The sequence below is a fragment of the Erpetoichthys calabaricus genome, chromosome 3 (assembly GCF_900747795.2).
Source record: "Erpetoichthys calabaricus chromosome 3, fErpCal1.3, whole genome shotgun sequence".
Lineage (NCBI taxonomy): Eukaryota > Metazoa > Chordata > Cladistia > Polypteriformes > Polypteridae > Erpetoichthys > Erpetoichthys calabaricus.
Window position 1 is genome coordinate 97,635,802 of NC_041396.2, and position 24,963 is coordinate 97,660,764.

A 24,963-nucleotide genomic window follows, 5' to 3' on the forward strand; every position below is an offset into this window, starting at 1 on the left:
CTCACTGTGTTTTTTCTTATGGGTACTGTCACTTTGGGACTTCAGTGTTGACAGTTGTCATGTGGTTGCTAGGGTTGACATCAGGGGTCATGGACAGCATGACATCACAGGTCAAGGGGTATAAAGGTTAGCTCCTTGGAATTCCTAGTTGTCCAGGTTTGGATTCTCTAAAAAGACTCAGCATTCTGTCTGTGTCTTCATGTGACAGGTTGTTTTGTTCAAAATCTGACTATGATTTATGTCTGTCATTTTGACCCAGTTACATGTATTTTTCTGGCTTTCAATTTAACTGTTCCCATCTTTCACTACAATTTTTTGTCTTACGTTGTGGGCTTAGTTTATTAGACTATTGATTACCTGGTAATGGTTTTAGCTTGTTTTTTCTGACTTCAGTCTATCTGTTGATTCCATTATTAAAAACAGCTGTTGCCACACACAGTAAACACATTTTCATATTATGGTATTATTTCTGTTGTTGGTTTTGCTTTTGTTATGTTTCAGTCAGGAATAGTTCCCTTGTATTTATTTGTTATTGCTTATTTTTAAATTATTATTTTTCATTTTGTATGTCATTTCTGTTTTGTTTGTTTCTGATTTAACATTCACTTACTCTAATTTTAAATGTCTTGATGTTCCATGTGCTTTGTGGGTGGTTCCTCTAGTAGGAGGGCTGCCTTGACATCACTGTTGCTGAGAGTTCCTCTGTGGGTATATATGTGAAGTTATCTTGGAGTTATTTGTGAGTATTGCCTTTTGTTTTCCTTTACTGTTTTTTTATTTTTTAACTTGCCTTTGAATTTTTAATTACTGGCTTGTGTAGTGTTTTAGGCAACTCCTTTTTACTCATTTGAACACCCTTATGTTATTCTATTTAATTATAAATAAATGTTTTTTTTTTTTTTTGGTCACAAGTCAGGGTTTTTATGGTTTCTCCCTATTCTAAAGTATTTTGGAAAATTGAAACTTTTTCGAAATTTCCCTATTTTGATCCTAGTTGGGCTGAAGCCTACTGTTAGTAGTTGGGAGTAAGTGTTATGTTTTTAGCTAGGGTTCCTTACCTGGCTCATACTTATATTCCTTTTCTATATCTTTTACATTTATTTTCAGTAGTGTTCATTTGTCACAATAGTTTCAGTTAATATAGTTTTTTCAAGTTATTATTTAGCAAATACGCTTAATGTATTTTTTTATGAACTGCCTTTAAAATTTCATTATGCTTCCTGTGTTTTGGAGGTAGAACTCCAAGAGGCAGTACCACCCCATCCATCACTGCTAGGGACTACCCCAGCTCCATAAAAGAAGGCTGAACAGTGAGTCCTTAGTGGGTCATTGATGAGTATACTTTGGAGCTGATTTCTGTATGTATTGCTTTATCTCTTCGATATTCTGTTTTTGTGATTTTTGTGATGCTGTGTGCCAGAAGCCAATGGCATTTTCCTTTGTCTGGGCATCTTGTAGTTTGTGAACCAAGGATTGGCCAAGTAGCAAGTGAGGAGACAAAAATAGTTTGAAAGTGAAAATAGTGAAAAGTGCTTATTTTATTACAATCACAGTCATTGTACCGATAAATAGTGCAGGAATACATAGAATATTTTAAAAAATCATAAATAATTAAGATATCTTTTTAAAAACACACACAAACAAGTAAAAACAGAAGGATCCAACAAAAATCTTCATCAAAAGTCACTACAATAAAAATAAGGAGATACATTGCCCATTCTGGGAAGCAGCAGCTAGCATGCAGCACAGTCACCCTGATTACTCTCACACAGCAATGTTGTCTCAAGCCCGCACACAGCATGCCTCCTCTGGTTTCACCTCAGCTTCACCTTTGACTTGGCACACAGCAAAGCCTAGAACAATCTTCAACTTTGAACACTTTCCTTCCCCAAGCCTTCTTGCCTTTATTGTGCCTGAAGACTCCTCCTCCTTATGTAGTTTGTTGCAATGGTTCTCTGACACTTCGCATTTCATCTCTCCCATCTTCTTTTGAGTGCTCACTTTTTTCTTTCTTCCCCTCCCCATACTACACTCAGCCTGGATTTTAATCCATGAGCTAGTTAACACTCACCTCGCCATCAGCTCATTTATTTTGTTCACCAGATTTCCATTCTCTTTGCCTGTGACACAAGGTACTACTGATTTTTGCTCTGTCTCTGGATTTTGCCTTTGGTTTGGGGATTAAGACTTTTTTGCTTATTTGAGCTTTTTTTCTTTTGCCTTGAGTTAAATAAACCCCTCTTTTATAAAGAATCTTGTCTAAATTATCTTACAGCCAGAGGTTTTTTCCATGGTTGAAAATTGGAAGAAAATTGAACAACAATTAGTTACAGAATCAAATAAATAAATAAATAAAAAACTTTTATCTTAAAGGTCTTTCCTTTTTCTCTGTTGACATTTGTTCAGTTGATCATCTTTTATTCTCTATTTCTCAAGTACTTTATTTCACAATTCTGTAATAATCATTGCATTATTTTCTTATTATGTATTACCAGTTCATTTCTCTCCCACCACATTTTTTCCTTTATATTGATTATTTTCCATTCCATTTAACTTCTTTCCCAATAACCCATACAATACACTTTCCTTCGTAATTTCCTCTGTTACTAAAAACCCTTTCCATTTCTTTAACACAAAGTTCCACATATCTTGTGCATTTGTACAATGCCAAAAAACATGAGCTGTCGTTTCCAGCTCTGAACAGTTGTCTCTTGGACATGTTGGACTTTTAGCTACCTGTCTTTTATACTTCGCTGCCTGCATTGTAACATTTCATGTATTGTTAATCACCCCGTCTTTTTGTTAATTCCTTTTCTGTGTTTTGTTGACACACTTTTTTTTGCTTGTTCTTCTGTCAACGATTGAATTTTCACTATTGTTACTTCTTTTCTATATATTTTTTAAGTCTTTTTTCCTTCCCCATATTATGGTACCTCCTTACTCCCATGTATACCATTTCAAACATTTACTTATTGCCTTATAATATTTAGGCGTATTAAATGCAATTTGTCCGTTATTTGCTATTTTTAACAATTTTGCTTTTCTGAAATCCACACCAAGTAAATATTTTTTCATATCTGCTAATTTTACTCTTTTGTTTAAAGCCACATTTACTACCATTGCAGTGTGTTTTAATGACAGCTCCTTTTCTATATTTGGAAAGTCTTTTTCCTCCCTTTTCCTTATTTCTCATTTAAATTCTCCTGGCCAATTTCTCACATTTTGATCTCCATAAAAACACAAAACAAGTTCTTATAATTTTCTTCAATATTTTCTTTGGTGGAAAGAAGATGGTAGCTAAATAAGACTATTTTGGTATTATAATTGCTTTCACACGCAATAGTTTCCCTTCCATTGTTAAATTTCTTAACCTCCAAAACCCTGTTTTTTATTTATCCTTTATGCATTTCTTTCCATTCCCTCCTCTCTGTGTTGCTGTTTCCAAAAATTATCCCCAGTATTTTGACAGTGTAAGAAAGTGTTATCCTTCCTTCAGGTTTTTCTTTCCATTTTCCCCAAGGAACATATTCACATTTTGTTAAGTTTAAGGTTGATCCTGAGGCCATACAAAAAAGTTCTGTATGTTCAATTACATGATTTATACTTCACACATCTTATTATTACAGTCACATTGTCCATATAGGCAAACACTTTCAATTTATTGCCCACCAGTTCAACTCCTTGTATGTTTTTGTTGATCCTAATTTTATTTAGTAGCGACTCAATACACAAAAAAAAACAACACTACTGACAAAGGACACCTTTGCCTTACACCACTTGCTACCATTATTTCTTCTGTTAATGTTAATTACCTTAATTTTACTTAATATACCATTATATGCTGTTTTTATCCATTCCAAAAACTCCTCAGGCACTCCAATTTTTGGAGTATCCTCTACATAAATTTGTGGACGACTTTATCGAAGGCTTTCTCTAAATCTAAATTGATCAGACCAATGTCCAAGTTTCGTTCTCTCTTAAAATGCACACAATCTCTTAATACACATAGGTTATTTGCAGCACTCCTACCCTGAACCACACATGCTTGCTCTTCCTTTGTTTTCAATGTTTCTTTTAGCCTTGACAAAATTTTATAATCCTGGCATAATGATGTTATTGGTCTCCAGTTTTTAATGTTTCTGTATCGTCCTGTTTGGGAATAAGCATTATTATTCCCATTTTCATTGAACTTTTCATATCTCCATCTTTCAAGTTTTCTAGAACAAGACTAAGTATATTGTTTTTATGGCATCCCAAAAAGTGAAATAAAATTCAATTGGTAGTCCGTAGTTTCCTGGAGTTTTGCCTCTGCTACACCTTTTTACTGCTTTTTCCATTTCATGCATTTCTATTTACCAATATAAAGCTTCCTTTTGTTCGTCTGTAAAGAATTGATCTATTGTCCTTTCTATTTCATCGATATACCCATTGTTTGTGTCTTTCCTTTGATACATTTCTTTATAATAAGTTAAGACTTTTATTTCCATTTTTTCTTTATTTCCTTTTTTAATATTTCCATTTTTATCCATTAATTCTTCCATTTTTGCCTTTTTCTTCCATTCCGTTACTTTCAAAAAAATATTGAAAACACTCCTCTCATTCTTCTAATTCTTTAATTCTACTTTGAAACTTTATCTTTTCTTCTTTCTCCTTAAAGACTAATTCTAATTTTTTATTGTTCTTATTTGTGTTTGCATTTTTTCATCATGATTGTTGATAATATACAACTGCTCAAGTCCTTCCTGTAATGTTTTGGTTCTTCTTTCTCCATCCTACTCCTTTCTTTGCCTTTTTTTTGGAAAACTATTCCAGTTTTCTTTCATTAGTTCCCACCACTCTTTCTGACTCCTGCACCACTCTTTCAAAGTTGTCCACCCCTTATAATATTGTTGGTACCTTTTTTTATAATTTTGTCATCTATCATTGTTACATTTTAACTTCCATAATCTTTTGTGTCGTCTTCACTTCCTTTATGCACTTCCACTTCCAGCATGCTATGGTCTGAAAAAAACACTAGCTGCAAATTGCATGTCTTTGGTTCGTAAGTTTTATCTGTAAAAATATAGTCTATCCAGGAAGATTTTTTTCCTGCCCCTCTCTAGGGGTCTCATGTATAAAAGGCGCGTATGCACAAAAATGTTGCGTACACCCATTTCCATGCTCACATTGCGATATATAAAAACTAAACTTGGCGTAAAGCCACGCACATTTCCACGGTACCTAATACCCTGGCGTACGCAATTTCTCCGCTCGGTTTTGCAGACTGGCGGCACCCAGCGTCAAAGCAGTGCTACTGTTCCTGTGTGGTCACCCTTTCTTTCTTAGATCCACATTCCTGACGCGGCTTTATAAATGCATTGAAACTAACTGCATATTGTTTATTAGTGTAACGCATCTGATTGTAATTAACCTGCAGCAATATAATGGTCCAGGGAATGGCCAAACTATTCCAAATACCATATCAGCTTTTTCCATATTACTCTCACTGCACCACTCGGAGTATTTATATCACTGTATCTGAGTGTGGAATCACAGCTCTACAGCAGCTGATCGGAAACAGAATTATTGGTATACAGCATCTAGCACACGCTGCCTCGGTCATGCTGTCTATTTGAACTTCTTCCATACGGCAAATGCTTCAGAGCCTTTCTTGTACGGACCATGCGGTTCAGAAACAGTTTCATCCCAAGAACTATAAATGCAATCAATCAGCCCATCAAATGCTCCTTGTAGAACTGTTTGTACTTATAAGTACAATTACCTCACTGTAAACTTGCGATAGTTATAATATTGCACAACCTGAGCCACTTTAGCGTGTATTTACATATGATGAAGATATCATTTTAAGATGAAATGCAGCAAAATATGTTTATTACATTATACAGATAAAATGTTAACATCATTTAAATCTATATTGTTAATAATTAAACATGTGTGGACACTGTGTCGCAGCGCTAGCAAGGAGCTGGCTCACCATTCAGGGATTGTTCCTGCCTCACGTTGTATTCTTTCTGGGGCTGGCGCGACACTGGAAGGACAGATGGATAGAATTATTAAACATGTGCTACGAAGTTATTTCAATCTTCCTTTAAAGTTTTGAAGAATCAGCGTTCTAAGCTTACAGATGGCTCAACGTCTATTGCAGAGCTGATTGTGTGGCGATTGGGTACTTGGAGAAAGAAAAGGAAGGGCAGGAATTGGGGGTTAGTATGTTTGAGAGAGACAGTACTGCTGCAATAAATTATTTCATTGAAGGTCGCGCATGGTGCAGCAAGCATCATACGTGAGGCAGGAACAATCTCTGGACAGAGTGCCAGTTCGGCACTATCACTGCGCCACTGTGTTCCCATATTTAATACATGCTTTAATTCCTATCATTATGAAAATGATACCAAGTATACATCTCAGTATTTAAATTATTCAGACAGCTGTAATATCACGAATGTAATGGATTCTGTGTTCTGTCGAAGGAAGAGAAAGTCTGTTTAAGAAGCACATAGTGATTCACACACAGAGCACATAGAAGAACACATACAATACAAAGCATTTAACGTACTACTTAGTTATGATGGTATTTGAGAAACTAGTAAATTAAACGATTTTAAGGTGACGTTTATGATGTTCTACTTTAATGACAAAAAAACTATGTGATTAAAGTTGACATTTCAAGCTTTTTTTCCCCACTGTGTCACTATTTTTTTTTTTTTTCTCTATACCCTAATAAGCTTTCATATGACACTCGGATGGTGGGCTACAACTCACCTTTTCACGGCGACTTTCAGATCTAATGACTTCTTTTTTGTTTTGGGCACTGTGCAACTTTGTGAACTCAAGCTTTCGAATTTCTCCGACACTCTATATCACTCGATCCACTTCCTATTTTCCTAGAGGGGCCTGGGTGGTCTCGTGGCCTGCAATGCCTGCAGATCTTTTTTTCTCTAGCCATCTGTAGTTTTTTTTGTTTTTTTCTGTCCTCCCTGGCCATCTTTTATACTATGTTAGTTTTTCTGAATTGCTAAAACACATTTCCTAAAATGTCATCTTTGTCTCAAAACACTAAACACAAACTCTAAAATTCAAGCTACGCTCACAAAACCTTCGACTTGTCTTGCAAAACCAAACATTTGACCCAAAACACTTTTAACTTTACTCAAAATCAAGCACTACTGTCAAAAACCACACAAAACCAGCCAATGCGCAAACACAACTTAGCAACGATTACACACTACATAAATACAAAACACTGTGGGATAGCGGGAAAATAATATGTATTTAGTCATTCATTTATTTATTCTTGTACTCACATTTTAACAAAAAAAGAACTGCAGCAAAAAAGTTATGTATATATAAAAAAAATTATATATTTTTACAGCATATTCAGATAATTTATTCTGCATCAGCATCACGCCTCTGTGCTGGGTCAGACCACAGGACTTCATCCACATCACATGCTATGGTCTCCCTTGCAAGGCAACGAGGAAAGAATCCTTTAGCATGCCGAATCCAGCCCTGGCAAGATTCCACTTCTATCTCACCACATGCTCCATTCATTGCTTGAAGTAGATTTTCCTGTGTGTAAGGGTTTCAGTCGTATACTTTCCATCTCCATGCCGAGAAAAACTCCTCAATAGGGTTCAAAAAGGGAGAGTATGGTGGAAGAAACGCATTCATAAAATGCTGCTCATTGTGAAACCAATCGCGTATACTTGGACCACAGTGAAAGCTTACATTGTCCCAAATGATAACATACATGGGATGCTCTGCCTGCTCGTGATCTCTCTGCTCAAGCAAAGCATCCCATAGACCATCCAGGAATGTTACTAGAAGTTCGGTGTTGTATGGCCCAACAGTAACATGACTGTGGAGAACCCCATAGCTGCTGATGGCAGCACAGATAGTTACATTTCCACCACGCTGGCCAGGCAGTTCAATAATGGCAGGTTGACCTATGACGTTGTGACCTCTTCTTCTCCTTTTTGCTAGATTGAATCCAGCTTCATCCACGAAGATGTATTCATGAGGCCTAACCATTGAGTCAAGCTCAAAGATTCTCTGTACACAGTGACAACAAACTACATTTAGTTCTGTAAATGACACAGTATGATGTATACATGTGCTACATCCCAGACAATACAGTGTACTGAGTTTACTGTAAAAGTTTACTTACTTGCACATATTGACATCGTTGCTCTTTCACTCTCTCACAGTTTCGCTTAAATGGTACCTGATAAACTTGTTTCATCCTTATCTTGTTGCGTTCCAGGACACGGTCAATCGTTGACAGACTCACACTATTTATTCCCTCAAAATGTATGTTGTCTTCTATAATCCGCTGCTGTATTTCACGCAGTCGAATTGCATTATTTTGACGGACCATATCTACAATAAGTGTCTCCAGGTGTTGTGAGCACATGTGTGTTCTTCCAATCTCATGTGGCCGTCTTTCAATTCTAAAAAAAATACCATTTAGTTATAAGTATACTTATATACACATCAATGTTTTCAGTAAATGTGTTCAAACACAGTACCATGGAGAAATTATTTTTCATCGTCCCCTTACTGAGACAAGTATACTTTTTACCTGTTTTCTTCTGTGAAGGTCCGGATTATAGTAGCCACTGAGAACCTGCTTAGGTTTGGTTGCACACGTTGCCCTGCCTCCTTCATAGTCATGCCATGCACCAGAACATGATCTATGACAGTTGCTTAAATGTCATTTGAAATTACAGATCTTCTTCTTGGTCTTAGTCCTTGCCCACCACCTCTGACATGGACTCCTCTTCCTCTTCTATTTTATTGCTCCATTGTTGGATCCACTCATGCCATTTGCATTTCAGTAGGCTTATATACTGTTTAGTAATTGGGTTCACTGATTGGACACGTTTTCAATTTTGAGTGGTAGTGTGTAAATGATGAAAACAGTGTGCTAGTTGTGTTTAACTTTTGTAGCCTGTGTGCACCATTCTGGGTACAAGTGCATCACACTACTAAATGTGTTGTGTGTTTGAGAATGTGTTTAGAGTTTTGGTAAATGGGAGATTCAGATTTGCCAATTGTGTCCCAACCAGATGAATAGTGTTTAAGATTTTGACAACTGTGGGATTGATTTGATGAAAGAGTTTTGATAGTTGACAGTTTAGTTTTTACAATAGGATTTAGTGTTTTAGCAATTCAGAAAAACTGTAATTAGTGTTCCCTAATTTTAATTATTTATTTTGTCTTTTTTTCTGTTTCTTTATCATGTAAAGCATTTTGAGCTACATTGTTTGTATGAAAATGTGCTATACAAATAAATGTTGTTGTTGTTTTGTTTAAACCAACAAATAGTACGTTTTTCCTTGCCTCCACTTTGTATTCGCTGAAATTCTTCTATTTTACCCCGTTCTTTTACCATTGCCTTTTCACAGAACACTGAGCTTAAGGGCTATTTATATTGATTTGCATATTCAAAGAGGCATAATTCTGGGAGGAGTTGGGGAATGGCAGCAGGCACGTGCATTACTTTTCACTCTGACTGGGCTTTATGTAGCTGAAGAACGTGGAAGTTGGCATACGCACAGATTTATGCAAATGGATTTTTTTGTACATACGCATATTTACGCTTTTGTCCGTAGCGCCATGTTTTAGTGTGAATTCTACACACGCCGTTACGCATGAGGCCCCTGGTGAACCCTTTTTCATCTTCTTTTAATTTTTGATAAACATCTATTATTTGAAAGTCTTATTATTTCTTTTAGTTTTTTAGAATGTTCTATCTGATATTTGACCTTTCTGCTCTGGTTCACTTGAGCAGTTAAAATCACCCACAAGAATTAAATTATTTGTATTTCCCATTGAAATTTCTATATAAGAGTTTCCATCCTCTGAATGTGTGTTGTTGGTACATATATATTAATCCAATTAACAATATTATTTCCCCTTGCCAATTTTTATTTCATTAGTCTCCCTTTCGTTATTTCTTCAAATTCTTTTATTTCTATTTCATGATTCTTTATTAATACCACTAAACCTGCATTTTTATTTTCATTTGTCCCTGAAAAGATAACCATGCCGTCTTTCCAGCCATCTTCATATCCCTTATAAGATTTTGTGAAAGGTGAAACACATTTCTGAATACAGATTATATCTATTTATATATTCCTCAGAAAGGAGAACACTATTCTTCTCCTCTCTTACCTCTGAATACTTCTTACATTACTTTCTCTAAAGCTATTACTTTCTCTCTCATGTTATTCATTTTAATTATATTTGCATAGGAGATAAGGCAGTCCTAAAAGACATGTACCTCCTGTCCACATAAATTACATATTATTTGTCTCCTAGACTCCCTTGCGCTATGCCCTCACAATTTCTACATTTTATAGTTTCACAATCTATTACTTTATGTGTACCTCCTTACCGCACTTCTGCACACTTGCGGTTGGTCAGGGTAAAACACATGACCTCTTACTGAGTCAATTTATATCACCTGGGGCAAATGTATCACCCTGTCCATTTCATTATCCCTCTTCAAAATTATATCAAATTTATATAATCCACTTTTGTATCCCATCTTCATCTATCATATGCATACTGTTTTTAGTTTCACAAAACTGCAACAGCCAAGTGGAAATGTCCTGTATTTTAACTTCCTCAGTATACAGTACATAATTACATTTACCTTTTTGTCTAATTTGAACATGTTTCTCTTTACTGTTCTCACACATTTATCATACAGAGATCTGTTCTTAAAGACTATTTCGAAGGTAGTTTTTCCTGGAAAAGCAATTGAAAATCAATCTCACCAGGGACAAACTTTAGAGTTCTCTGCAGCACCTCCTTGCTAAATTCTCCTCGCTTCATTTGATCTTCTTTTAATCAAAGTGGACCATTCTTTTCCTCTCTCTCTGATCTACTGGTATTCGTGATGCAGGTCTCCAGAATACACCAGGTTCATGAAAATCTTCTCTTCCAACTTCAAATTCCATCCTTCCATTGACTGGTATCTTGCTCCTGTAAAATTGAAATCACCACACACCAAGGAAAGCAGAATACAGAATAGTGGACGTGCCAACCTATCCTGGATCCAAAGACATGAGGCATTCCCTACACCTGACCTGGGAGAACTACCATAGTGATCATAGTATTTCCTCTACTTTTTCTTGTGCTAATCTCTTTATTCAGTTAAAACAGATTAGGTTTTTTTTCTATCCTGGTTTTCCCATGAATTCCATGACTTTATATCCTGATTTTCATTTGGAAACGCTGTTTTTTTTCCATCATAAAAATATAATCAAACCATAATAAAAAACAATTAATAAATAAGCAATTTAAAAGAAAGCAAAAACTTACTTTGTCCACAGGGTGGTCCTTCTTTTTCTTTTAGGTTCTTCATTCAAATAGTTCTATCTTATCCATGGCCATCTGTAAAACACTCATACAGGGGAGAAGGTTACCTTTCTTTACATATAAATGTCTCCTAATACAAATGATTTCTTTAATGTGGTTTATTCTTACCCATTGCTTCCTACCCACATTTTCTTGCTTTGACCTGCCAAACATGACCATTTCTTTATTTACTGCACTTTACACCATTAGTTTTGCCTTTGCCATTCTCCAAACTACTTGTGCATTCTTACACTCAAATAATAATAATAATAATAATACATTTTATTTATACAAGGCGCCTTTCAGAGAACTCAAGGACACCGAACAAATAATAAATAAATAAATAAATAAAAGACACAATTATAAACAACTTAAAACATCAGAAAATCTAAAAATTAAAACCAAACAAAACCACTATAATCAGGAGGAAAAAGAAAAAGCCATTTTAAACAGATGTGTTTTAAGTTTACATTTGAAGGATGAATATGATTTGATATTTCGGAGATCCGCAGGTAATGAGCTTGGGAGCAGAACGGCTGAAAGCTCTGCTCCCCATGGTGGTTAGACAGGCGGGAGGGACGGTCAGATGGGTGGAGGAAGAGGATCTAAGGTTACGGGATGGAATGGCAACATGAAGAAGGTCAGACAGATATGGAGGGGCGAGGTTATGGATGGCCTTAAATGTTAATAGCAGAATCTTAAAATCAATACAAAACTTGATCGGGAGCCAATGAAGCTGCTGCAAGACCGGAGTAATATGGTGAATAGATGGGGTTCAAGTGATGATATGTGCTGCAGAATTCTGGACTAACTGAAGCTTATGAAGAGATTTATTAGGGAGACCAAAGAGGAGTGAATTGCAGTAGTCCAGCCGAGAAGTGACAAGACTATGAACAAGAATGGCAGTGGTATAAGGAGTGAGGGAGGGGCGAATGCGATTAATATTACATAGGTGGAAGTAAGCAGACCGGGTGATGTTATTAATGTGACATTGGAAAGATAGAGTACTGTCAAGGATGACACCCAGACTCTTGACCTGAGATGATGGGGAAACAACAGAGTTATCAATAATAAGAGAAAGATTATTGGTTTTGGATAATGATGATTTTGAACCAATGAGGAGAACCTCAGTTTGGTCACTGCTTAATTTAAGAAAATTTAAAGAAAACCAGGATTTAATTTCAGCAATGCAGTCAATAAGCGAGGGTGGTGGAAAAGAGGAGGTGGGTTTACCAGCAAGGTAGAGCTGGGTGTCATCAGCATAACAGTGAAAATTAATGTTATATTTGCAAAAAATATTGCCAAGGGGAAGAAGGTAAATAATAAAAAGAAGAGGCCCAGGACGGAGCCCTGGGGCACACCAGAAGTAACAGCGGTGGGTTGGGATGTGAAGGTTTTAAGCTGTATGAACTGAGTGCGGCCTGAGAGGTAGGATCTAAACCAATCAAGTGGAGTGTGAGTAATGGCAATCAAAGATAATCTATTAAGGAGAGTGATATGACAAACACTGTAGTATCAAAGGCTGCACTCAGATCAAGGAGGATGAGAATAGTGATTAGACCAGAATCAGCAGCCATAAGGAGGTCATTGGTAATTTTAGCAAGTGCCGTTTCTGTACTATGAAGGGGGCGAAAACCAGACTGGAACTTTTCATATAGATTATTGTGAGATAAGTGGGTGTGAAGTTGGATAGCTACTATTTTTTCAAGAATTTTGGAGATAAAGGGCAAGTTAGAAATGGGGCGAAAATTATTGAAATTAGTAGGATCAGCACCAGGTTTTTTTAGTATTGGGGTTATAGCAGCAGTTTTGAAAGATGAGGAAATAATACCAGTAGTAAGAGAAGAGTGAATGATGGCAGAAATGAGAGGGACTAGAGAGGGGAGGCAAGCTTTAACCAGAACTGTAGGCAGGGGGTCCAGCTGACATGTAGATGACTTGGATTTGCAGATGAGATCTGAGATTTCAGAGGAAGTGGGATGCTGGAAAGAAGAGAAAGAGTGAATAGGCGAGTGTAGTTCAGAAGGAATACAGAGAGGATTTGGACCAAGGTGCTGATGTATCTTTCGGATTTTCTCATTGAAAAAAGACATAAGAGAATTACAGAAAGCAGTTGAGTAAAGGTGAGATGGTAAAGAGTCTGGAGGTTGTGTAACATTATTAAGTAAAGAAAACAAAGACTTGGTGTTACCTGTATTACGAGTAATTAACTGAGTGTAATAACTAGATCTGGTTTGAGCTATACAATCCTTGTAATAGAGAAGATGATTTTTATACATCTCTTTGTGGACAGAGTCCGGATTTTTTAAACACCCTTTCAAGTTGCCCTGCCCTTAGCTTTCAGAAGCCGAAGTTCAGGCGGTAAAACCAAGGGGCAGAAAAAGAAAAAGAAACAGATCGGGTTTTTAGTGGAGCCAGAGAATTAAGAATACCATTAAGGACAAGTGTTATAATATGAGACCCAGTTCTATAGGAGTGGATAAATTATAAAAGTCCATTTGGGAATCAATTCTAGAAGACAGCAAATTCAAGTTAATATTCTTAATGTTGCGAAGGGCTATGAGACGTGGAAGCTTAGGAACAGAAAAGGTAAGTTTGGCATTGAATGAAAGGAGAAAATGGTCTGTTATAGTGAGTTCATCTGCTGTAAGATCAAAAGGAACAACACCAGAGCAGTAGATCAGGTCCAAGATATGTCCTTTACAATGGGTAGGAACATCAGTGTGCTGCTGGTATCTGAAACTCTCCAGGCAAGATAAAAAGTCTCTAGTAAGAGGGATATTGATATTGTCCAGATGTATATTAAAATCCCCCAGCAGAATTATATTTGGAGTAATTACAGATAAATGGGTAAGGAAGGTAGCAAGATCGTTCAAAAAATTGTTGTTTGACTTAGGAGGACGGTAGACAGTTGCAATGATGGTAGGAACTGGCCCAGACAGTTGACACACAGTCGATTCAAAAGAGCTAACAGCAGGAGCAGACAACGGCAGGACTTTCCACTTCTCGCAATAAATTATCGCGACACCTCCACGGCCAGAGGCACGGGGTTGACAAGTGTAAACAAACCCCGGGGGGGTGCATTCATTAAGTTGTGAAAAGTCTTGAGGTTGCTGCCAAGTCTCAGTTAAACACAGAAAGTCAAACTTACGGTCAATGAGGAGATCCTGAATGAGATGTCCCTTGCTCGTGAGTGAGCGGATGTTCAGTAGACCAAAGCTGACAATGTTGCTGTCGCATTTGACAGTGGTGTTAGTCGACTGAGCTAAGCTGGCCAACACGCTATGGTCAGCGTTCTTATCTGTGTTATGTGGAGGGTGCCGAAAATCAGACCAAAAAGAGTTAATTCCTTTCGAGACGTCCGTTCGGAATCTCCGGCGGGACCCACGGTGGATGTATCTCCAATGAGGGAGAAGTATGACGTCCGGGTCGAAATACAGCACCGACAGCAGAGGCACAGACTGGAGAAGATGCAGTCGAAGAAGCTCAGCAGCTTGGTACTGGAGGAGGCCAGTCGCAGGTTGGATAATGAGCGACAAAAGACTCCAAACAAACATTAACCAGGCGAATATCCTACCAGTCCACATTGTAGGCGAGGAGGCCACAGGCAGCTCAGACATCCAGAGAATAAGCCGGTAAGTTTCAAACGAAACGGAGGTTAGGCTGAAGCTAAATGCATACACAGCATATACAGCCACGCAGAGATGTCAGCAAAATGGCAAAAAATACCATCAAAATCACTAGTCTAGCAAAATCACATAGTCTAGTTAAGGCTAAATAAATAGTTAAATAAGGCATGTTTCACAGTTTCAATTTTGTTGCATTGAGAATATGGGCATTTTTAATTTTTTACAGAGTTTCTTTTGAACAGGTTATTATTTGTGTGAAGGATATCATGTACGGCCTGCCATGCTAGGTCTTTCAAATTGTTGGGTAGATATTTACTCGATATCATTTCCCATATTTTTGTTGAATCTGCTTCCGAAGTTTCTTTAAGTCCATAGGACTGATCTTTACTGTTTGTATAGTAATTTTCCAGTTGTTTCATAATTTCTTGTTGTTTTGTTCTATACAGCTTATCATGAGTTTATATATTTTTGGCATATTGAAGGCATACAGTCTTTTTATGTGTAGCTTTTTTGTAGTTTTTTCCCTGGTTGATAAACTGATGCCAAAAAAATTAATTTAGGAAGCATAATTGACTTGAGGAGGAGGACTTTCCCCTCATAACTAAGAACTCTTAGTTTCCACATCCCTGTCACTTGTTTTTCGTAAATTTACTTTAGTTCCAGCAGCTGCACAAAATAGATTTGTTACATCTAATGCTTTATTCACAGAGATTACATCTCTGGCAATTATAATTATATCATCCATTTACAAGATGCACTTTGCTTTCTTTCCTTCACTTCCGGGAATTTCTATCCCTTTGATATCCTGGTTCTTTCTAATCATGCTTGCCAGGGCTTCAATGCTGATGACAAATAAAATTGCGGAGAGGGAACACCCCTGTCATACATCCCTGTTGATTTTTATGTCCTTTGTTAGGTTCCCATTTATCAGTACTCTACTCATTATATTTGATATAATTTTTGAATTGCTTCTATAATCTGTTTGGGTACTTGGATCTTTTTCAGGGTTTCCCACAAAAAGTTATGGTTTATGGAGCTGAATTCCTTTTCCATGTCCATATTTAACAGCCTTAGTGGTATGTTTCGTCCTTTTGTGTATTCCAGTATGTCTCTAATCAAAATCATGATGACATTTATGGACCGTCCGGGAACTGCACACACCTGTTCTTCTTGTATAATGTCAGCCAGAACTTATCTAAAGAGGTAAAAATGACTTTGTTAGTAGCTTGTAGTCCTGGCATAGCAGGGTTATTGATCTCCAATTTGTAATATCAGATTTGTCCCCGTCTTTGGGAATTAGGGTCATGACTCATTTTTTCCATGATTTAGGAACATCTTCCCCTTTTAATATTTTTTAAAAATATTTCTAACAGATCTTCTTTTATTAAATGCCAAAAAGTGATGTAAAATTCCACCGTAAAGCTATTGATACCTGGTGTCTTGTTTTTTCTTACAAGTCTTTAGTGCTTGTTCTAATTCGCCCATTTCAAAGTCCTTTAACATTCTTTTCTGTTGTTCTTCTTGTATCCTCCCCTTGATCTCTTTTAACACTTTCTGAACATCTCTATTTTTTCATTCTCTATACAGATCTTTAAAGGTTTCTACTATCTCTGGTTTTCTTGTTTCTTATGATTTTCTTCTTTATCATTCAGCCCCTTAATGCCACTCCTTTTGTTCCGTTGGTTTATTTTTTTGAAGAAGAAGCGTTTACATTTCTCATTCCCTTCCAAGTACTGTACTCCACTTTGAATTTTTTGTTTCTCCTCCCTTCTTCTATAGATGTCCATCATTTATGTTTTTATCTGTTCCACCTCTCTTTCTGTACATGTCCCTCCGTTTTCCGGTTTGTACATTTCTTCTAGTCTTTCCTGCGATGTTTCTAACTGCTCCTTTTCTCCTTTATCTTTTTCTGTTTCTTTCATTTGGAAGAATTGTTTAGCCCTGAATTTCATTATCTCTCACAATTCTCATCTTGTTTTTACACCCTTCTTTTAGGGTTTCCCATTGCTTGTATTTCTTTTCAAACTGATCTGATTTTTTTATCTTCTAGCAGGAGCACATTTAATTTCCAAATTCCTTATCTTTGCTTTCTCCCTCACACTCTTTTAAAATAATGTGATCGGAGAAGCAGGTTGGTTTAATTTGAAAACTTTTAACTATGTATCTTGCACTACTTAATATTAAGTCATTTCTTGACTTCCAGTTTTCTCCTTCCACTCTCCATGTATACCTTTCCTTTTTACTTTTTAATGTCTCTATAATTATCTCTTATTTGGTAATCTTTTATTACATTTATTAATAACCTGGAAGTTTTAACCAATTATCTTTTCTTCTTTACCCCAGTTTGGCAGTTGAAAGTCTCCAGCTATGATAACTTCTTTTTTCTCGTGTCTCTGCCTTTAGCTTTTAAAAGACTTCCATTCTTTCATTTGTATGTGGGGGTGCATATATATTTAAAATATTACGTCTTCCTGCCTTTAGTTGAAATGCTAGGGTGGCTAGTCTTCCCTGGAGAATAATTTCAGAATGTATTACTTCATTATTATTAGTTTTAATTATAACCCTATCCCCAGATCTAAGATGTAAACACTAACGTGACAAATTGTTCGCATACTGAAGTGACTTTAGCTGCAGAATGGAAGTCCCATTTTTCTTATGGTGCCAAATAGAATTGTGTTGTGGTACCAGCAGTCTATTAGCCAGCAAAATTGCTGTGAAGAAGCTGTCTGTTGTTACTGTTCTGCCTTTGTCCAGAAACAGCTCCATAAGCTTTATGACCACAGACTCAGAAAGTCTTTGCCCTGGGTTATAACTCAAAAACACAGTCCTCAACAAAAACGTTGCCAGATGTCATGAAATGCATGTATTCCAAATAACAATATACTGTATTATTTACCCTAATCAACTCCATGCACTTCACACGCAGATAAGAAGTCTTGGCCCTGAGCTGGGAGAATGTGTTGCCGAGTTGACCTCCGTCGGGTTTGGTGGGATAGCAGGCTGTTTGCTGCTTGTGCTGATCAACATATTTGCAAAACAAAAGACGCTGATGGAGAGGTGAGAAGGAATTTAAGGTGGGCTGGGATTACGAGTTTTTTTGTATGCTTCAGGGATTCTAGTGTTAATACACTATCGGTCGAAAGTTTTAGAACACCTCAGTTTTTCCATTTTTTCTTCAAATGTAATCAGTTGAAATGCAATGAATGGCCTAAAATGATGAAAAAGGTAAGCAGTAAACTAGCAGAGATTTAAATTTAAAGGGTAGGTTGTCAAGAACTGGAAAAAAAGGAAATTTCAGAATATTACAAATGGGTCTTCTTCACGGAACAACTAATTGGTTACAACCAACAGATATTCTGCAGCAATTAAAGTTAAAATTAAGTATTGCAAGTTGAAAGAAACACTTTGCACAGGTGTCCCAACCTCTTTTGCTTACTTAGAAACCCTCTGTCTGTCTTAAAGCAGAGTTGGAACAGTACTCTAAAGTAGTACTTGGACAATATTACCCTGTATAAAGTTGTCAAATCAAGTGCTAATGGCAAGAAAACGGCAATTAACAAATGAATTGAAACATAACACTATTAGCAGTAGAGGTTTTGGACTTTAATTTAGGGAAATTGCAAAAAAATGAAGTGTCAATGAGTACAACGTCCTACACAAACCAAAGGCAATTGGAGTCTGGAAGAAACTGGGACAGGAAGAGATCTGGCAGAGCCAAAGTCACAACCCAATTACAAGACAGGTTTCTGATGGTCAGCAACTTGCCATAATAGGCGCCTCACAGCACAACAACTTCAAACTCAGCTTTACAGTGGTCAGGAAAAGCAAGTCTCAGTTTGTACTCTGAAGAGGAGACTTTGTGTTGCAGGTTAGACAGGGCGAGTGGCAGTGAGGAAGCTATTCTTTAAAGGACAAAGTAGGGTATTGAAATACCGGAAAAGGACCACTGCAGACTGGAAGAAAGTTTTACAGACCGATGAATCCAAATGTGGTGTAGCAGGTCCGCAGCTCATGTCAAGAAGGCCACTTTTCAAATAAATAATCGCTGCCTTCGCGGCTTAGAAAGTGGGCGTGATAGTGTGGTGGATCGGTTCCCGGGTGATCCTCGCTTAAGTGCACAGGCGAGGAGTTGTCCGCATCCATAATTGTTCCCGGGAGATGCTAATTGCCACATCTGATCACGTCCCCAATGATAAATAGAAGCGTGAGGCGGGTAGGGGGAGAGGGAAAACAGGAAAGGAAAGGAACGGAGGTTGCAGAAGAAGGTGGCAGGAAGCAGGGAGGGGAAAGCCAGTGCAAGAGTGAGTGAATGAGCACAGGCTCGCATGCAGCTGAGCAGTGAGCCTGGGTGTTTGGCCAGCACCAGAGGACCAGTCGATTGTGGTCGCTCCCGCTGAGCATTTTGAAGAGCGGGAGTGACCGGAAGGAGGATGGCTCGCCGCATAAGGCCAGGGAAGGCAGCGGGAGTCGGGACTTGGGAAATGAACCCCCCAGTGTGAGTGTCCTGGTCATTGGGGGAGCCAATGTCAAGGTCTGGTGAAGGCCACCGGAGCCAGGGATCGGCGAGGCAAACAGACCTGCAGGAGAAGGCAGAGAGAAGGTCAGCTGCAGGTAGGGTGGCTCCCCTTGTTCATAGCCTGGACAGGATAGGCAGGGGAGTCACCAGTAGAAAGGCACCGGGTTGATTTTAAAAGACAGCTTCCAGCCATTGTTTTAACCTCGTTGTTTTTTTTTTTTAAGATTTTTTCTAATGGATTTTAACCTCCATGGATTCACATGTTTTATTGGATTATTTATTTAAAGTTTTGATGAACTGCAATTTTATTTGGACACTTTGTTTTTGTTTATTAATTTTAAATAAAAGCACTTTGCACTGTTTGCACTATCCCTTTGTTTCATTGTTTGTGCCTCACTGTCTAGCCCATCGGTGACATTACCAATGGTGTCGGGTTCAAGAGCTCCCAGAAGCTGCATGGGAGCCTGGAGTAGAACCCACTTCGCCACACCAAATTTGAAATCTTCGGTTCATCACGCAGTGTTCTTATGCGCCATCTAGTTGGTGAAACGATGCTTCCTCAGTGTGTGACACCAACTGTCAAAAATGAAGGAGGAAGTGTGATAGTCTAGGGTTCATTTGCTGGAGGCATATTTAGTGACTTGCACAGAGTGACTGGCATTCTGAATTAAAAGGGTTACCACAGTTTGGCTGTCCTATCAGCAAAAGGTGGCTACTTCGATGAATCAAAAATTTGAATACAATTTTGTACACTTAATGGTTCCTTGACTTTTATCTTTTTATTTGCCATTGTTTATTTGTTATATGTCTTGATTTCATGAAACATTAAAATATTATATGGCACATATTTCTAGAAAAAGTGAGACGTTGTAAAAGCTTTGGCTGGTAGCATATACAGCGGACAAGCCCAGACGTGGAATCCCATCAGATATTAAACTGAGAGGAATATGACCATAGACAAAATCGTACCCAACAAGACGGTGAGATAAAATGATGCTTAGCTACTGTAGACATAGCGTTGACACCTGGAGAAAGTTGCTTCTTGCGCCTGGGACTTGGCCAAGTTGGAGGCACCTTTAGTGTGAAAGCAGGACAAAGGCTAGAAAGACAGTAGAGATGTTTGAAATAAAAAAAAAAGTAAAGACATGTATATTTAACATTCACTAAAAGCAACACCCCCTCGGTATTGGCTAAAGAAATTGATCTATGCTTGGCCAGCACTGACATGTAGCCCCAGCTCCACCCCCTTCTTCTCTGCAGCCAGGACAGTCTACATCAGCGGTTCTCAACCTGTGGGTTGCAACCCCGTTGGGGGTCGAATGACGATTTGCCAGGGGTCGCCTAAGATCATTGGAAATATGGGTTTTGTCTATTCTAATGTGTAAAACTTGTACAAATTTTTTCCATTGGTAGTTACTAGTTTTTTTACTATAATTGTCATTCGAGGATAGATGTTGCAGACAATTGAATCAGAATAATTTCAAACTTTTTAATTGTTGTAGCTTTATTATTTTTAACTGTTTACGTTACTGTACACAGTTTTACGTAACGTCACGCCGTTGCGGGGATTTACGCATTTCGTGACGTAATTGAAATCACATCCGTTTCTAATTAGTAAAGCATAAACAAACGTTTTATAGTCTGTGTTATTGAAGCTATTGTTATATAATATTTTCTTCAGCGAACCAACCCATGACAATGGATCACGTAGAGAAGAACGTTAAGAAAAGAAAATATAGTGACGATTTTTTACAATATGGTTTTACTTCAATAGTTACAGCAGGAATCGAGAAACCGCAATGCATTATTTGTAATGAAGTTCTATCAGCCGAATCTATGAAGCCGAACAAACTGAAACGTCATTTTGATAGCAAGCAACTGAGCTTTGCCGGCAAGGATACCCAGTATTTTAGAAGCAAAGCTGATAGAGTCAAGAAAGCCAGACTTGACACTGGCGGCAAGTACCACCAACAAAACGTAGCAGCTGTTGAAGCTTCATATTTGGTGGCTCTCAGAATCGCCAGAGCTATAAAACCTCACACCATTGCTGAAGATTTACTGTTGCCAGCGGCCAATGACATTGTTCGAGTGATAATCGGAGCCGAATTTGTTATGAAATTGAGTGCAATTTCCTTATCTAACGACACTGTCCGCAGAAGAATAGGTGACATGTCTGCTGATATTATTGATCAGGTAATCCAGGAAATGAAATCTGCTCCACTTCCAATATTTGGCATCCAGCTTAATGAATCTACAGACGTTGCATACTGTTCACAATTACTGGTTTACGTGAGGTATATTAATGATGGCGAATTTAAAGATGAGTTTCTTTTTTGCAAACCTCTTGAACGACAAACTACTGCATGTGATGTATTTGACACAATTGGTTCATTTCTGAAAGAGCATAAGATCTCTTGGGCAAAGGTTTGTGGTGTTTGCACAGATGGTGCTCCAGCTATGCTAGGATGTCGGTCTGGATTTCAACATTTGGTACTGAATGAGTCACCAAAAGTCATCGGAACTCACTGTATGATTCATCGACAAATATTAGCAACGAAGATGCTGCCACAAGAGTTACAAGAAGTAATGAAAAGCGATGTAAGTTCCGTCAATTTTGTAAAAGCGAGTGCTTTAAACGGTCGACTGTTTTCGAAACTTTGTAATGAGTTGGATGCGTCCAACAATGCTCTGCTATTTCACACTGAAGTGAGATGGTTTTAAAACGTGTTTTTGATCTTCGTGATGAACTAAAAACGTTTCTTAATCAGAAAGCAAGACTGCAGTTCGAAGCACTTTTCAGCGATGAAAGTGAACTGCAGAAAATAGCTTACTTGGTGGACATCTTTGCCATCTTGAATGAGTTAAATTTATCACTACAAGGACCAAATGCAACATGCCTCGATTTGTCTGAAAAGATCCGATCATTCCAAATGAAACTTCAGCTTTGGCAAAAAAAAATTGGATGAAAATAAAATTTACATGTTGCCCACCCTATCTGCTTTCTTTGAGGAAACTGACATTGAACCTGACGAAAGGATTACAATGATAATTTCTGTGAAAGAACATTTGCACATGCTTGCGGACGAAATTTCATCGTACTTTCCAAATGTACCTGACACCCCGTTTGCACTTGCCAGAAGTCCATTCACAGTCAAAGTTGAAGATGTTCCTGAGACAGCACAAGGGGAGTTCATTGAACTCATTAACAGCAATGCAGCGAGAAATGATTTATCTTCAATGTCAGTTACAAAAATTCTGGATCAACTGTTGGCAGTCATATCCTGTTCTGTCTGAGACTGTGTTGCGTCTTCTTCTTCCATTTCCAACAACATATCTTTGCAAAACAGGGTTTTCCAGCTTGTTGGTTATCAAGCCTAAATGCAGAAGTAGACTTGTTGCAGAAGATGATCTTCGTTGTGCTCTTGCAAAGACCGCCCAGAGAATCTCTGATCTGGTGAGAAAGAAGCAGCCTCAACCTTCGCACTGACGTTGGCTTTTTACATGTAGCAATTTTGTAGCAATGTAGTTTACTGTTGTTATATTAAGACTGTTACCCATGCTACGCCATGCTTTTCAAATTTTCACATAAGTATACAACATGAATACGGTGAATACAGTTCAATACACAATGAAGAAAAACAAACGTAAGTCATAAAGACAAAGTTTAATTTATTTGTAATTAGAAATAAATATTTCACAATATATAATTACATATTGTTTTTGTTATTAATCAATACGCTTTAATTATGTTCAATTTGTAACAATGAAAATACATCCTGCATATCAGATATTTACATTATGATTCCTAACAGTAGCAAAATTACAGTTATGAAGTCGCAACGAAAATAATTTTACAGTTGGGGTTGCCACAGCATGGGAAATTGTATTAAAGGGTCGCGACACTAGAAAGGTTGAGAACCGCTGGTCTACATAGAAAATAATAGAAAAGTGTTAGATTGAAAGGGTTTGCATTCAGCCATGATTTGATCAGGAAGATAGTATTTTCCCATTTACTAATAGTATGCACAAATACCTCGTTAATCCATGTGGCTGACAGTTCTAATAATGCTAGGTGGTAAAAAGTGGACTTCCCGACTGAGAAAGTGACAGATACTGGATTCTTCCATTCAGGGACTATTACAACTTTGGATGCCATTGTAGCCAATGAAATAATGCGCTGGTTGTGAAGGGAAAGAGAGAGAATAGCGAAATCTAATGAAGTAGACTGGAAGTAGAGCAAGAAATACCGATAGATAAGATGGAAGAGAGCTCCTTTGCAAGTAAAGCCCAAAGAACAGCTACAGTGGGACATTCCCAGAACGTGTGGAGAATGGTGCTCTGTGCATTAAAGGCACACTGATGGCAGAGTGAATCAGGGGCTAAACATATCAGGAAACACTTCTTAGGATAATAATATCTATCTATCTATCTATCTATCTATCTATCTATCTATCTATCTATCTATCTATCTATCTATCTATCTATCTATCTATCTATCTATCTATCTATCTATCTATCTAATAAACTCTATGACAGTTTTATATTGGATGTGTTGGTGTTTAGAGTTTCCAGAAGAATTTTTATTTTTTTTAAATAGTATTCCAACACAATGGCGTTAATAAGGAAAGATCTTCGATCCATTGTTGAGTGACTGGGATAGATGTAGTATTGAAATCACAAAGCTGAGCGCACAGAACAGAAATGCGTTCAGTGGAACATAAGGGTGTGAAAAAGTAATCATATAATGGGTAGCTGGGAATGGGGGCAGAAAACACACTGCAAACATCCTGAGAACAGATTTAACCTGCAAATAGAAAAAAAGTAGGAAGGAGGTTTAGAATATTTATCTTTCAGTGACTGAAAAGAGGCAAGCCCATTTCCATCAAACAAATCACCAAGTTTGCTGATACCACTTCAAGCCCAAAGTGGGAAAGAAATGGGTCGCCCACCAATGTTGAGAGAGATGGTGTGAAACAATGATGTGATGGGGTGTCAGCACAGTGTGGAGCCAAGATGCTTTGTGCCAGACATGCAAAACATAATTTAGGAGTGGATTACATTTGTCTGCTCCCTTTTTCCTTTTAAATCTAATAAATGGTAGGTGTTGCAGAGCGTGGGGGGAAACAAGATTTGTTTCTATAAGTAGCCCGGATGGAGGGGGAAAGTGGGGGGTTCTTTGTGGGAAATGCCTTCCCGTTTCCCACCGACACAGCACAGTTCCAAAGTACAAACACATATCACTTTCTTTTCTTTCTCTTTCTCTTTCTCTCAATCCATCTCCATTTCCTCCTGGCTAGCTTTGTCTCCCTTCCCCTGACACTGGCTCCTGGAGTAGTGGCAGCTGGCTCCTTTCATAGGGCATCCGGAAGTGCTCCAGGCGATCTTCTTCTGGCAGCACTTCCGGGTGTGGCAGAAGTGCTACACCAAAGGGCTCGGCTGTTCCTGCAACAC

At 37.8% G+C, this 24,963-nt stretch overlaps 1 protein-coding gene across 1 annotated transcript; it reads left to right on the plus strand.

Moving 5' to 3' along the window:
• The first annotated feature begins 21,210 nt into the window (after window positions 1-21,210).
• Window positions 21,211-22,999, plus strand: LOC114649681 (protein ZBED8-like). Its single transcript, XM_028799136.2, is given in 4 exon segments — window positions 21,211-22,225; window positions 22,228-22,463; window positions 22,465-22,761; window positions 22,763-22,999. Coding segments are annotated over 4 exon segments (1,785 nt in total).
• The last annotated feature ends 1,964 nt before the right edge of the window (window positions 23,000-24,963 follow it).